This window comes from Sus scrofa, chromosome 4 (genome assembly GCF_054392235.1).
Source record: "Sus scrofa isolate SSC_HxYL_T2T_F1_AM1 chromosome 4, Sscrofa_HxYL_maternal_Yorkshire_Landrace_v2.0, whole genome shotgun sequence".
NCBI lineage: Eukaryota > Metazoa > Chordata > Mammalia > Artiodactyla > Suidae > Sus > Sus scrofa.
The window spans coordinates 135,833,778-135,848,386 of record NC_139386.1 but is presented as its reverse complement, the minus strand read 5'-3'; the positions used below and the strand labels follow the sequence as shown (position 1 = coordinate 135,848,386).

The 14,609-nt window shown below is 42.3% G+C and overlaps 1 protein-coding gene and 1 long non-coding RNA gene across 18 annotated transcripts in view; both read right to left on the bottom strand.

The window, feature by feature from the left end:
* ZNHIT6 (zinc finger HIT-type containing 6) overlaps window positions 1–14,609 on the bottom strand; it is a 111,489-nt gene that overhangs the window by 76,694 nt on the left and 20,186 nt on the right. For all 17 annotated transcript variants that reach the window (XR_002343009.2, XR_002343010.2, NM_001243449.1 and 14 more), the window contains 3 exon segments: window positions 10,751–10,819; window positions 9,147–9,227; window positions 7,663–7,740 (listed from right to left, as the gene is read on the bottom strand). Coding sequence is in view for 15 of the 17 variants with exons in the window: in NM_001243449.1 (NP_001230378.1) it covers window positions 7,663–7,740; window positions 9,147–9,227; window positions 10,751–10,819 (228 nt within the window). In the remaining 2 variants the exon portion in view is untranslated.
* On the bottom strand, window positions 1,998–3,634 carry LOC146404298 (uncharacterized). The gene is made up of 3 exons (XR_014844974.1): window positions 3,588–3,634; window positions 3,263–3,329; window positions 1,998–2,595 (listed from the first exon to the last, which is right to left on the bottom strand). It is a non-coding gene; the product is annotated as an uncharacterized LOC146404298 (long non-coding RNA).

Genomic DNA, 14,609 nt, shown 5'->3' with positions numbered 1-14,609 from the left:
CCCTGGATCTGAGCGTACACCTCTCATCAGAACCCCAGCAGAGTGCCACGCAGGAAAGCCAGGCCACCATGGCCGTGCCGCCTCCGAGGCACCTCTGCATCGTGCTCTAAGCGTGCGGACACTCTTCCACTTTCTAGTGCCTAGGGGACCCAGCTTCCTTTCTCCCAGAGCTGATGAGAAACGTGGCCAAAGGGTAAGCTAACAGTCCCCAGAGAGGATTACAAGGGATCGGGGCCCATCGCCACCCGATCGAAGGCTGTGCACTGTGGTCATTCAGGGCGCTGAGGGCATGGGTTCTCTGCAAAGAACAGGCTGTGGAAGCAGGTGGCCTAGGTTTGGATCTAGGGTCTACCAGGTAGTGGTTACAAAGCTGCAGTCAGGCTCTCCTTGCAACAAACAGTTTTATAATGTATAATGTAATTTAATTAAATGTATATAAAATGCTTAAGGAAGTACCTAAAAAACAATAGGAGGCACTCAATTCTTCTTTTGCTCCGTAAAGACAACCATCAGTCTCCAGACTTAATTTAACCTTTATCTTAATTTATTTTATCTTTTCTTTTGAGGGCCACACCTACAGTATATGGAAGTTCCTGGGCTAGAGGCTGAATTGGAGCTTCAGCTGTCAGCCTACACCACAGCCACAGTGATGCCAGGTCTGAGCTGCATCTGTGACCCATGCCGAAGCTTAGGCAGCGCTGGATCCTTAACCCACTGAGGCTAGGGATCGAACCTACATCCTCAAGGACACTAGGTTGGGTTCTTAACCTGCTAAGCCACAACAGGAACTCCCTAACCTTGACTTTAACTTACACTTGCAGTAAACATTTCTTGTGTGTGTTTGGGAAAACTTATTTGGGTTCTTCACACTTCTTTGCTTATATATGAGCTAAACTAATTTTGGGAAATGATACTTTTGTACATTTTAAAATAGGCAACTAAAATTTCACTTAAAATCTTTACTCACAAGTTTAAACAGATATAAAGAACATAATTTATGGTGTAGTGCAAATACAGATGATTTAAAATGAAAACATTACATCACCCTTATGCAAATTCACTAGAATCTAACTAACATGGGGATGATGTACCAGTACCATTCACTTAAAAACTGGATGAACAAGTTCTTCCTTGATAGTTAGAAATTTTACATGGTTTCCTTTTCTCCTTGAGTTTATTTCTACCAATTCTCCACAGCATTTTATCCTAAATACATTTACGCTTGAAGAATTTTCACTTACCACCCAATCGTACTTCTCTGTAACAAAAATATGTATGGAAGCGGGAAATTTAACTTTCTTACCTACAACCTTAAGGCTTCACATATTAAAATCTCTTCCGGAATGCTGAGTTTTAATTACTCTTGGTACAAAACTGGTCAATACCACACACACTGCAAGTACATTTACTGCCGATGCAGCGCCACGTGATGGGCCATCTGCATGTGATGGGCGGGCACTGACGACGAGGGCATCTTCCACTCCACGCAGGCCTGTTGAACTGGCTCTTAGACTTAGTGGTTCCCCCCATTTATCTCTGCAGGACTCATGAAGGGAATTCACTTCCAAAAAGAAAACATGAGGGCCAGGTTTGGGTAACCGCACCTGACCGCACGCTGCTGCTGCTCACGAGCCCTTCCTTCATGGCAGTTACTTCCGAGCCACCTACCTACAAGGCAAGGACGGCCTCTGCCTGTTCCATAAGCCAAGGCGTCTGAAAGCAGTTAAGGCTGCTCTTAGAAATTCCGGAGTTCCTGTAATGTCCTCTGATACATATTTAATTCTGTACCATTATTATCAAAATAATCTTCACTTTCAAGATCCTCAGTTCCTCAATAGCAGGATATTTTTTTAAAAAATCCTAACTCCTAACATACATATTAGAAATCCTATTTAGAATATCTTCAAAGTATACTTTTCAATCATATTCTGTAAACCTGAAATAAGCTTTCATTTTCTATTTCAACTTCAGTTAGGCAAAGTGTACAAACTCATATCTTTAAGGATGCAGACATTTTATTTAGGAAAATTCAACCTAATATTATGTATTTCTTTATCCAACTTCAACAACTAAATAAACACCTGCCAAATACTTATTACAGAGAAAACGTGTCAGACACTGTAAGGGATTCAAAATGTCTTCACCGAGTTCGCCATCCTGGCTAGTGTTTCTCCAAGTGTGGCCCCCGGGGAACTTTTATCAGGGTCCCTTAGGCAGAGACTCCAAGAAAATGTAGGTTTCCAGGTACCCAGTAAGACTGACTCTACCCAAAGCTCCGGGGGCATTTTCACCCGTCCTGGTCCTGGGTGATTAAGACGCACACGGACACCTGAGAAAGGAAATCCGGTTACATCATCAGCTGGAGAGATGCTTCAGGTACGGGAGCACGCCCGGCCCGTGGGCACACAGGCTGGGGACGACGTGGCGAGGCAGCGAGAGTCCAGGAAGTCAGAATGTGAGCAAGCGACACAAACAGGGAACAGCTCTGCTCTCAAGTGGGAGAGTCTCTGCTTGCCAGGGGTGGGTGTCAGTGAGAGCCACACGCAGGGCAGGTGGGTCTCACGTGAAGCCTTTACACAGGCAAAACCAGTTTCTCTAAAAGAGCACAGGAAAAAAAGACCTCTCAACCTCACAGTAAATGAGTTTTAAATACTTCATGTTACAAATCCAAAGAAAGTAAAGTAACCTTAGTTTTTATTTAAAAAACATCCTCTCAGCATGGAAATAAAATCATCCAAGTGAAATAGCTCATTCTTTTGCTGGTAGGTTAAAAAAAAAAAAAAAAAGGAAAAGAAAAAAAAAGAAAAGCGTTCCTAAATTACTAACTACAACGGGCACAGTCGGAAACAACTAAGAGAATGTGCACGACAGGGCGACCCCTCAAAAAGCGTCATAATCTGCTGTGACGGTCAAGAAATCAAAGCTTATTTTTTCTTAAATTTGCAGAGGCCAAATCCTGCCCACTGTCTGTTTCTGTAGTCACAGCCATTCCTTTGTCTTGTCCACAGCTGCTGATGTGCTGTGATGGCTGACTGACAACTGTAACTGTACGGCCCTCAAGGCCAAAACTATTTACTCTCTGACCATTTGCAGAAAAGCAGTCTGAACCCTGCTTTAGTCTCAGTGTCATCAGCCCCTAGCACAGAGCAGGCATGCGTATACTTAAGTGAATTTGCACACCACCTTAACCAATTAAGACTGAATTCCTATTAAAGGAAAGTCACAGACTCGACACTGCAGGAAACATAAAGAAGATGCCTACCGGGGCCGCTGTCTTCGAAAGGCCTTGATCATCACATGGGATGAAACAGAAGACGGTGTGCAGGAACCTAAGAGAAGCTTCTGAGGCTCAAAGGGAAAGGAAATGCCATCTGGCTGGGGGAGGGACAGGCGCCACTTCGGACACTCGGACACTGATACACAGCGGCCTTCGCGGGAGAAGGGAGGGGCCGACACAGAAGCCTCGCTGTGGAAGCAGCCACATAAATCGGGGAGGCAAGAAGGCAGCGGGAGACAGCCCCAAGGCCGTCTGTCCTGCTTACAAGACGAATGTCTGTCAATAACACGGTATGACCATCAGCACGTACCGACTGCTTCCTAGCTGTCCCAGGCACAGGCAGCCCACGGAGTCCTCCTTTAAAACAAAGCGCACACAAACACACACTAGGGACAAATGGCGGTGGTGTGTTAAGATTTAAACAGGCCGAGTTTAAGATCTAATGAGATGTGTAAGTGAAGACAGGTGCAAACTCGGATCTGTGTCTGGAATAAAGGTTGAAAATATCTCTAGGTTTTGGAATCCTTTGTACAGAAATAAAGTTGGCAACTCCTTAAATAAACAAGCTCTGGAAGCTTCATATTCTTTCAACCTCCACTTATGTCAAAAGTGATGGAAACTAGTAGTGTTGGCTACCTACCCCCTTGGGGTTCCTGGCGAGTGACCTGTTGGGCACAGCTGATACTGAACACAGGAGTACTTCCCAGGAGCATAAGAAATCATTTGGCAGAAAGCAATATTATCAAAAACATAATGCATAAACAGTCAAATAACAGCCACAGGAACTTCTTAAAAAACACTTTCCCGGAGTTCCTGTCGTGGCGCAGTGGTTAACGAATCTGACTAGGAACCATGGGGTTGCGGGTTCGATCCCTGGCCTTGTTCAGTGGGTTGGGGATCCGGCGTTGCCGTGAGCTGTGGTGTAGGTTGCAGACGCGGCTCGGATCCCGCCTTGCTGTGGCTCTGGCGTAGGCTGGTGGCTACAGCTCGGATTAGACCCCTAGCCTGGGAACCTCCATATGCCGCGAGAGCGGCCCCAGCCATGACAAAAAGACAAAACCAAACCAAACCAATTTCCTCCTTTTACTAAGAAAATAATCTCTAGGATAAGGACCCTCACTGAGTCAGTTCAGCAAGATGCTGACCTAACTGCTTAACCTGTGACACGGGAATAAGACTATTTACCGAGAGGCACGGGATGCGCTCTGGGCCTAGCAGGGTAATAAGCAGCTGACGAGCACGAGCCTCCAAGTAATTTTTACGACACCCGCAGCATCCTTTGTCTGGATCCCCACTTTCAGATGGGAAAACATAAACTTGGCAGCTTTCCAAGGTCTGTATCAAATTTGTAACATTAGTTCCAATTTATAGAAAATGTGCTTTGCTGTAGGTTGTTGAATGAAAGCAAAAAGATTATTTTGGAACATCTTATAACCTGGGTTAGGTCTGTGAAGCCCTGACTGAATAAATTTAGTATTCATCGTGGTCAGACATGGTCCACACAGACTAACCCGGAGCCTCCCAAGGTACAGTTGGGTCTGTTCCTCCAGAGTATGTGAGCTGGACGGACAGCACCTTTTCTCACCGGACTGCGATTTCCTGCTGAAGGGATTTGAGGAGTGAGGGATTAGTATTGAAAGGCCATTCTTTTTGAAAATAATGTTCCAGAAAGTGATGCCACTTAAGCTTGAAACTACTAAAGCCTCTCCAGGACTCGTCTCCACCCCTCAGAGGACAGGGCCACGCAGGTGCCCTAGTCACCTTGGCTTCATGCCTGTTTTCTCCATCACAACAGCCCTGTTCCCTACTCGCTCCTGCATAAACCTCAATTTTTATTTATGCGTCTAGAAGAGTGAGTGTGCTTACTTAATGCTTTTGAGTAAATTTGTAAAGAGTCACCCCTTAACAGCTTAAACCACATCTTTCTCAAAACCAGGATCTCATGCAAAGGTCAAAGCCGCAAAGTAAAAAGAAAAAATAGAAAATGCATCTGAATTTCTTTCTCGAAAATAAATGGGTTCCATTCATAAATAAAATAAAGGTCTAAGATTTAATAGTTTGAAAGATAATAACTGAACAGACAGTATCGAATCTGGGAGCAGTATCTAGTCTCTCATCAATAACAACTGAGCAACACGGCTGCTCTGACGGTGCCTGGCATTTCCAACACAGGCTTTTCTGCTTCAAAACCACTCACTCTGTGAGAACAGAAAGCTGGTGAGAAATGACGTGGCGAGGGGGCGCCTGACATGACGCCTCTTCTGCTGGTCTGTGGGCTCCTCGGAGGTGGGAGGGTTTTCCTTATTGCTGTCGCCCTCATGTCCAGAACAACAACTGACCACTGTGGGTGCTCGCTGAGCGTTTACTGAGTGAATGAACAGGTTTACTCAAGAAGGCGCACTTGCTTTTATAAGAAGACAAATTCACACTGAGCATTCTGGAAAGAAAACTCCCAACAATCGGGAGACATACGCTCTACAATCATGTGAATCCAAACACAGAAGTCCTGCGTGAGGCAGGCAAAGGGTGGGCCCGTTTCAGATCTACTCTAGTTGATCAGGTCTGCCGTGGGGCCGCTGTTACCGACACTCCAAGAATGGGAGACACTGGCAACACCAAGTATTTGGTAAAAGACTTGACGAGGAAGGTACCGGAATGCTGTGCATGATACCTTGAAAATCAGAATGCCACAAGGAAAACACACTTTTACGTCTTCTAGGTACTTTTCAGGAAAGAATAAAGTCTGCCTATTTAGCACGCTTCCCTTAAATTAGATGCCCATATTTTATTTCATTTTACTTTTTAATATTGTTGTTGGTTTCATTTTTGGCCACCCTGAGGCATATGGCGTTCCCAGGCTGGGGATCCGTTCTGAGCCGCGGTTGCAACCCATGGCAATGCCAGATCCTTTAACCCACTGTGCCGGGCAGGGGATCCAACCTGCTTCCCGGTGCTGCAGACGCCTTGGATCCTGCTGCACCACAGTGGGAACTCAGATGCCCACGTTTTATAACCTATGATAATCTTACCTAGATGCTCTCTGAATGTACATTAATACAGAGGTATAATTAAGCACGCAATCAAACATAAACACTTGTCCTAGCCTATCTATATACGTATTATCTGGTGAACACAGTGGTTTAAAAATCTTAAAACAAAAAAAAGTTTTTACCAACTGCTCCCCTTTGGACCACGTCATACTGCAGACGCCTCTGCTACTCTCCTGGAAAAGCCTGTCTCCTGGGCCAGCTGAGAGCCCGCCCCTTCCCCTCTGGACACATTTCCAAGTTAAAAGTGAATATGCTATCTGAGCCCCAACAGTCTGTCCTATACTAAGATACTTCTCTTACTCTCTCATGACAATCTGATGATTACTATCCCCAGTTTGGAGAGGAGGATTAGGTAATTTACTCAGGTGAATGTGATAGGAAGCATTTTGGACGCTTAAACCTCTAAGCTAGCTACTAATCAAAGCACGGCTGCCACAATTCATGCCCAGCTGCGTTGTTACACAACCAGGGAAGATAGGGGAGCACCACAGAGCTTCAGGAACAATGCTCTGCAATTGAGTATGATGACCCACAACTGGCACTTAAGCAGACTCTAGGGACCTAGAGGTCTCCCAGGGCCGTCTCCATCGTTCCAGCGACAAGGGACAGAGAGCCCAGGGACCCGAAGACTTCAGATCACATGGTCTGTTAGAATGTGACTCTCCTCACTCTTCCAAGCAGAGTGCTTTCCCTTGTGATACGTACAAAGGTGAGCTCATCACGTGAAGTTTTTTTTATTTCCAAAGGCAAAAACCTGAACACCGGAACTCTAGTGTAGAGACTATTTCTTGAAATAAGTTAAAATGGGATTTAAAAATCTTTTAGTTGCACATGATATGATTTTAAAATGTTTTAACCAGGTGACTTTTCAATTGAATTTATCCTAGATTATGATAAGTGTGATTATTTAAATCTCTTATTTTTTTAAACTTTTTTTTTCTTTTTACAGCTCCACTAGTGGCATATGGAAATTCCCAGGTTAGGGGTCAAATCCGAGCTGCAGCTGCTGTCCTATGCCACAGCCACAGCAATGCAGGATTCAGGCCCTGTCTGTGGCCTACACCACAGCTCTTAGCAATACCAGATCCTTAACCCACTGAGTGAGGCCAGGGATCGAACCAGCATCCTCATGGATCCTAGTCGGGTTCCTTACCACCGAGCCACAAGAGGAACTCCTATTCAAGTATTTTAATTTGAAGGTCATTTTTAAAAGCCTAGGTGTTGTTGATAGCCAGATAATTAGCAAAATAACTAGCTACTTAAGCTAATCAAGCTACTTCATTACATCACAGTATGGGAAAACTTTTAAAGAAATGGAGAGGGAAGCGGTTTTACCTCACTGAATTTTGCTGCATATGTTCAACCTTCATCAATATTTGGACCCCGGTCTGAGAGCGAATATAGGCTTTCAACCTGAAATAAAAATGTCATATTGAACAAACCAAAATTTATTTTTAATGTATTTTAAAAAAATGTCTGTGGAAGACCAAGCATTTATAAGAAGTTAAAAATACTCAAAATTTATCTATTCAAGCAAAGATGTTAAAGATATTTTGTAACCAAAGATATGAATTTAAAAAAAATTAGACCTTTCTTTCTCTGTACAGATTAAATTCATCTTGCTAATTTACTTATTTAGAAAAATGTACGCAATTAGGTGACAAGTATTTTGTCTTATTGCTAAATCCATGACCAACGATAACAACTAGCTTACTGGTAGTAAGAGGGACGGAAACTGCACCATGGCAGCGGTCTCTAAGACACCGCTTGATACATGACATCATTCTGTCTGAGTCTGGGCACCACCTTTTATGAAAAAGAGAAGATGAGAATTAACTAGGACTGGGTTAGACACTTTAGAATTCACCCAGTTTAAAATTTAATCCAAGCCAAACATTCATATTCTAAGCAGGTATTACCTGGCGAAGAGAAATTCCTGCCCAGAAACACTAATAATTCACATACCAATAGTTTCGTTTTTTGAGAGCTGCCTATTCTGTGCTAGACTCTGTATGAGGAACTTTATACATGCAATTTTTTAAAGCTTCACAACAACTTTATCTAGTAAACATCACCATTCTCATCTTACTGATGGAAAAAATTAAGACCTGGAAATTAAGTAAGCTGCTCATGATCATATCGCTAATAAGGGGCAGAATCAGCTATCCTAACCCAGATACTCCCAACTGAGTCTTTCAGCTAGGCTACGTTAACCATTTTTGCCCTTGGTGTATTTCTGGACAGGAGGTAGAGTGAACCTTACTTACTTTCAAACAAGGAGACTTGTTTGAAACAGGATTTCCTGTCTTTAACAGTTACTTGGAAACTCTTAATTTTCGGAATTTTAAATTCAGCTTTGAAGGGCAGTTGGTTTAAGGGGTAAGAGCATAGACGCTGCCTCTACTCTGCTAGGGTTTGACTCCTAGCTTCCCTATTTATTAGCCACGTGAAGTCACTTAACTACTTTAAGGCTCAGTTTCCCCCATCAGTCACAAGGTTATCACGTGAATAACCTACCCTGCAGGGTTGCTTTGAGGAGCAGATGAATTACTACATTAAGATTCTAAGTGTCAAAGAATGGCACGCGGCACACTGTGCGTGTGAAGCAGAGCCGATACTGCGACCAGCAGAACCCTCACGGGAGCGACAGCTCCGACTGGCAAAGATCTGAGTGCCCACACGGAAACGGGACAGTGGGCAAAACGGTACTGAAGTATCACGTTCCAATAAAGACAGGGCTTTATCGAATAAATATGCACATAATAAACACTTCAACATTTTTAATAATTTCAGAAAGTCACGAGATTTTTGCAACATACCTTTGACGAATTACAGGATCAGACTTTTCAGGATCAATGTAAGGTCTTAGAATTTCATTAATGGTTCTATCATCTGGTACTCTTCCCAATGAAAACAAAAACAAAACATTATTTATAATTTTCTATTAAAGGTGTTAATTTAGAATTACTACATCTTGTGGTTTTTTGTTGTTGTTTTTTTAAATAACTGAACACAGACCTTTTATTTTAGTCTTGGCAAAATATGACATCTTTTTAAGCAAAACTTACTTAGGAAAAAAGCTCAAAAACACTTCTTGGACACACTTAATAAAGTCTTAAAAAATAATATTTTGAGAAGCTCCCTATAAATCAATTTGAAAAATATGAAGCCTCTTTTAACGCACACCTGTATTCGAAGATGAAAAGAAAGATGACAGGGTGAAATATATTTGCAAGTTGCAGACATCAAAAATTTGAAAAAAGGTTTCCGATGATACTAGTTTAAGTGCACATTTAAGTGCACTTAAACTAGCATCAATCTAAATCACAAGGCCAGGTGAAAAACGAATGCTCCTTTCCCTGGAAGCCAAACACTGCAGGTTGACCAGATTTGCTGTATGTAAGCAAACTGTTTGACACTACAAAGGAGAAACACTGCTTTGAACCAGCAACACTGTGTCCTTAATCATTTACACGTATCCACACAGACTCCTGCGCCACACCCCCACCTGTAACGCACACCTTCTTCCCCATCTTTAGTCTGGTATGAAACCTCGAGTAAGGAAGTTCTTCCCTAAAATCTATATGACAATTACCAAGAGAGGGCATTTATGCCTAATGTGAATATATGCTAGCTAAAGATATTTAAAAAGCAAGGAATCAAACAGCACACAACCACTCACATTTTTAAATGCATTTGAAAATGTTCATAATATGAAAAAACTAGGGTAAAAAAACTGGTTATGCAAATTAATTTCAATTATTAATATACATACATACACACCTAAAACAGTGTACTTTCTGAGGACACACTATGATGTTAATGGCAGGATTTTATCACAGCAGAATCTGGGTTATTTCTCATTGCCTACATAACCACCCAGCTGAAGACTCTTCCTCTTGATTCAGCCCTCTGGACTCTGCCTGCACTGCTCTCCTGAATGCCCGCCCTTGCCTCTTTACAACATGGGCGTGACTTCTGCGCTAAGCAGCTCCCTCGGAGTCCACCACCACCACAGGTGTTCCTAAAAAGCCCACTGTCTCATTTTGGTTCTTTTTTTCCATATTTAAAAACAGAAGCATACTCTGCATTCTTCCTTAACTTGCTTTGCTCACTCAAAATTATTTCTGCGGTTCATCCCTGCTGACATGTGTGGCTCTAATTCATTCTCTGTGGTGGGAGCATTTCACTGCATGGTGATGCCGCACCTTAGTTACCCATCCCACTGCTGACATCACACCGAACAGCAGACTGCAGTTACCATCCCACTGCTGACATCACACCGAACAGCGGACTGCAGTTACCATCCCACTGCTGACATCACACTGAACAGCGGACTGCAGTTACCATCCCACTGCTGACATCACACCGAACAGCAGACTGCAAATGCAGAGGTTCGCAGCAGACGGTGGGGATACGCTACCTCTTCTCTACGTACACGGCTTGACTCTGAGGAAACTGCAGCTTCACGTGCCAGCAAAACTGTCGTTTTCTACGGGAGAAGAGAGTCACGTGGGGTCAAGGCAGACAGTAAGTGTGACACAAAACGAACTTCCTGAATTTCTGGTTTCAGATACTTCTAGAAGTAATCTTAGAATTTAATGTATTTTCCCTACTAAGAGCTAGGTTCCCTTTTCTAGGATTTTAGAGGCTATGTTTTTAAAACAACATACTTGCACAAGAGGTTTTAAGGGGAAAAAAAATTAAGCAGAGCAGTTCAAAACTCCAAGGCCTTCACATTCTCGAATTAAAAGGCAATTGCTCATCGTCCGGGGCCTTTGAGGTCAGTGTGCTGCCACCTGAAGTTTACAAATACATTTTGTCACGACTGAAGATAGCGATCTGCTGCCTCTATCTGGCTCGTCTGCAAGTCAGGGGCATCGAGTGTTGTCCAGTGGAGACCAGCTGGCTGCCGATGCCCTCTGAGCCCGGCCTGTGTGCCCTCAGCAGTGCCACGGGGGACCCGGAGTCCACGCCCTCAGCAGCACCACCGGGGTCGGGTTGGCTGCTAAGCAGGATGCACTCACTTTCAGTCTGAACTTTGGTTTGCTACAGGAGCAACAGTAATAATGCACTAAATGTGTGATTTTAGAAAAATGGCCCAGATGCTCTATTTAACATACCTAACTTTGGTGACACTAGACTCCATTCCTTTTATAAAAAATTGAATGCTTGAAACATTCAATCCATGATGGAAATTTAAATGTCTTCACTACATGATCGTCTTACATGTTTTCCTGACTTAAAAGAAATGTCTAACACCTCCAGTGCCAGCTGCATGTCCAAGCAAGCAATGGTTAGCATCTCTCATAAGTCTATCCTTTGGCAGCATGGCCCCGAAATCTAAAATAATGTTCTTTTAATACAACCTAGTAGAGTATCTCCCTCCAAACATTTATATGACTTAGTAAAATTTTTGTTAGAAGACAACAATCATAAAATCAAGTAAAAATCCTTCTATCAGGGTAAGTTATCACAGATTTGCCTGTGGATGTTTTAACAAGACAGTTCTGGGCACTAGCTAGGGAGTAATATGCTTGATGATGCTTATGTTGATAATGTCACTTATACAAGAAACAATCGTGTTATGTTTAGTATTTTTTTTTGGAGAGAACAAAGTTTTAAAGTACCCCTTACGAGTTTAAGGTCAGATGTCTAAAATCTTGGAGGAAAAACACTTAAAAAAAAACCAAAACAACCCTGAAATGTAAACACAACAGTTACTGGTTTTAAATAATTCTTCTAAAACGAAATACTTTGCAATATGTGTTATCTGTGAAATGGACACAGAGATACCATAGAGGCTGAGAGACACATTTCTCTCTTAGCAGGAAATAAACTGATTTTTAAACTTTAATGCACAGTATGGTTTCTTTCTACATATATTTACGTTACAGGGAGAAGAGAAAAGATTACCAGCCTGTCATCGTGTGGAACTGTAAGTCATACTCAATCACCCCAAGCATTATTTGAAAAATTTCAAGAACTATTCAACTTTCTTAACATTCAGTGGGCCCTAAGTACCTCCAGAAAGTACTTAACATTCCAAAACCAGAGAGAAAAGCCCTTGGAAATAAATTTATTTGCTGTAGTTAGCTGGCTGTGGTTATAAAGAAGTCATTCATTACTGTTTTATTATATATACATTGCTAAATTATGGCTACTATAAAAAATAAAAATCTTTCTATATTTGGCCTCAGTTCAAACAGGAACAAATCGGACAAGTACATTTAGCTTTAGAAAAATGTGATTTTTCGATATTTCAAAAACGAAAAAGAATAAAAACATTCCATCTACCCATAGTCAGATTTAACTTGTATGTTGCCATATTTATATGCTTGAGCTATTTGTTTTCTTCTAAGAAATATAAGACTATTGACATGGTTGATGAGTCTTTTTACTGGTCCTTGCTCCGATTCCCCTCCCAAGATCAGAGGTAACTACTATGCTAAGGCTGGGGTCTATTTTTGTATCTGTTCGATACACCATCACACACACATCTATAAACAAGATGATATTTTCTGTGATGGTAACATTTATTTAAATGTTATCATACTTTACATATCTTATGCCCTGCTTTTTCATTTACACTATGTTTTGGAGATTTATGATGGTACACATAGATCAGGGCATTAATTTTAACTGTTTCACAGTATTTCGCTGCATGGAGAATGCTAAAATACACCTATCTACTCTCCACTCACAGACGTTTCTGACTGCTTCAAGTTTTTCTCCACTTAATACTGTCCTTCCTTATTAAAAAAAAAGGATATTCTTCACTGTTACACAGAACTGAAAGTGAACCTCATTGAAAAACTGCCTGTACTTTTTTGCTCTCTGGTAGCATAAGGCGCATTTGAGAACAGCAATTCAGAGTGTAAGGCTGAAGTGAGGGCAGACAAAGGGTTTCATTCCCGAAATGAGTGAGTTAATTATCTCTAACTAAGGTAGTGCTTTGGTGCTCTTAAAACTGACTTGGTCCTGACACAGGCGATCAAATCGCTTACTAAGCGTGAAAGATTTAAATCTGCTTCTCATTTTTCTTAAGTATATATAGAGTGACACATGCCCCACTTTAAAAAAAATCATATGTACTGAAATCCCAACATTACTTATGGGGGGGCTGAGTCCTCCTCTTTTTTGTTTGTAAGTTTTCTGAAAGAACAGACTCTGTAAAGGAGAAAAAAATTAACATTAATAATGCTTCCATAAGTATCCTCAGGCATGTATATAACTGCTTCTGTATTTTGGGTCATTTTCGAAAGATGGATTCCAAGAGGTAGAATCTTTAGGATAACGCTGCGTTTCTCGACCTCAGTATGCTGACACTGTGGACCAGCAGCTCTATCGCTGCTCCGGGATGGGCACACATCGTCCCAGGCACTGCAAGATGTTGAGCAGCCGCCGGGCCTCTAACCATGAGATGCCATGGGCAACACCCAGTCCCTCAGTTGCAACAAGCAAAAATGCTCCCGAATATTGCAAATGTCCTCTAGGAGGTAAAATGACTACTTTTGCGAATGACTGGGATAGATGTTTAAACATTTATTATTGCTCCTAATGCATTAGGACTGCTATCCCCTCAACTTAACAAAATGCTTTCAACTATAATTAGGTCACTGTGTCCTTGCCATGCTGATCAACACCCTCCAGTATGGAAGCACTGCACCTAGAATCTCTGGGTGACTTGGGCACCCAAGGCACTGCGTTGGGGGTTTGGTAACAGACGGGTAAAGAAACTAGCAACTGTTAAACCTGGTGTTCCCTTCTGGACAACCAGACCAAGTAACAGAAACACTGACCTCTTCTCTGAGTGCCATGAAACTGAATAATTATTCATGCGTAGCAAAGCTTTCTCTCCTCCTCCTCCCAACACACACACACACACACACACACACACACACACACAGGCCTCCCCCCCACCATGCATTCTCAGTGGGGGCAGCATCAACCCCAAAAGGCTGCAAACTGTTTCTGAGGAGAGTAAAAACATCTTCGATATTATCACGCTAGTGTAACAGCGGTCTCCAATTACGGTTGGGGGCAATTAGAGGGAAATGTTTAAAAAGGTTCCTCGGGAGGTGATGATGAGAAAAGGGTTGAGAAATGCTTACAAGCATTAAATGAGAATAACTAGTATGCGACATGTGATTTTAGTGAGTTAATATGGGACACAACAGCTCTTGCTCACTCGGGACTGTTGAGGGTCATTCCGTTTCAGGAAAGTCACTGATCTGGCAGCGGGGGGAGCACCATTCTTAACTCCTCAGTGATTCTTCTGA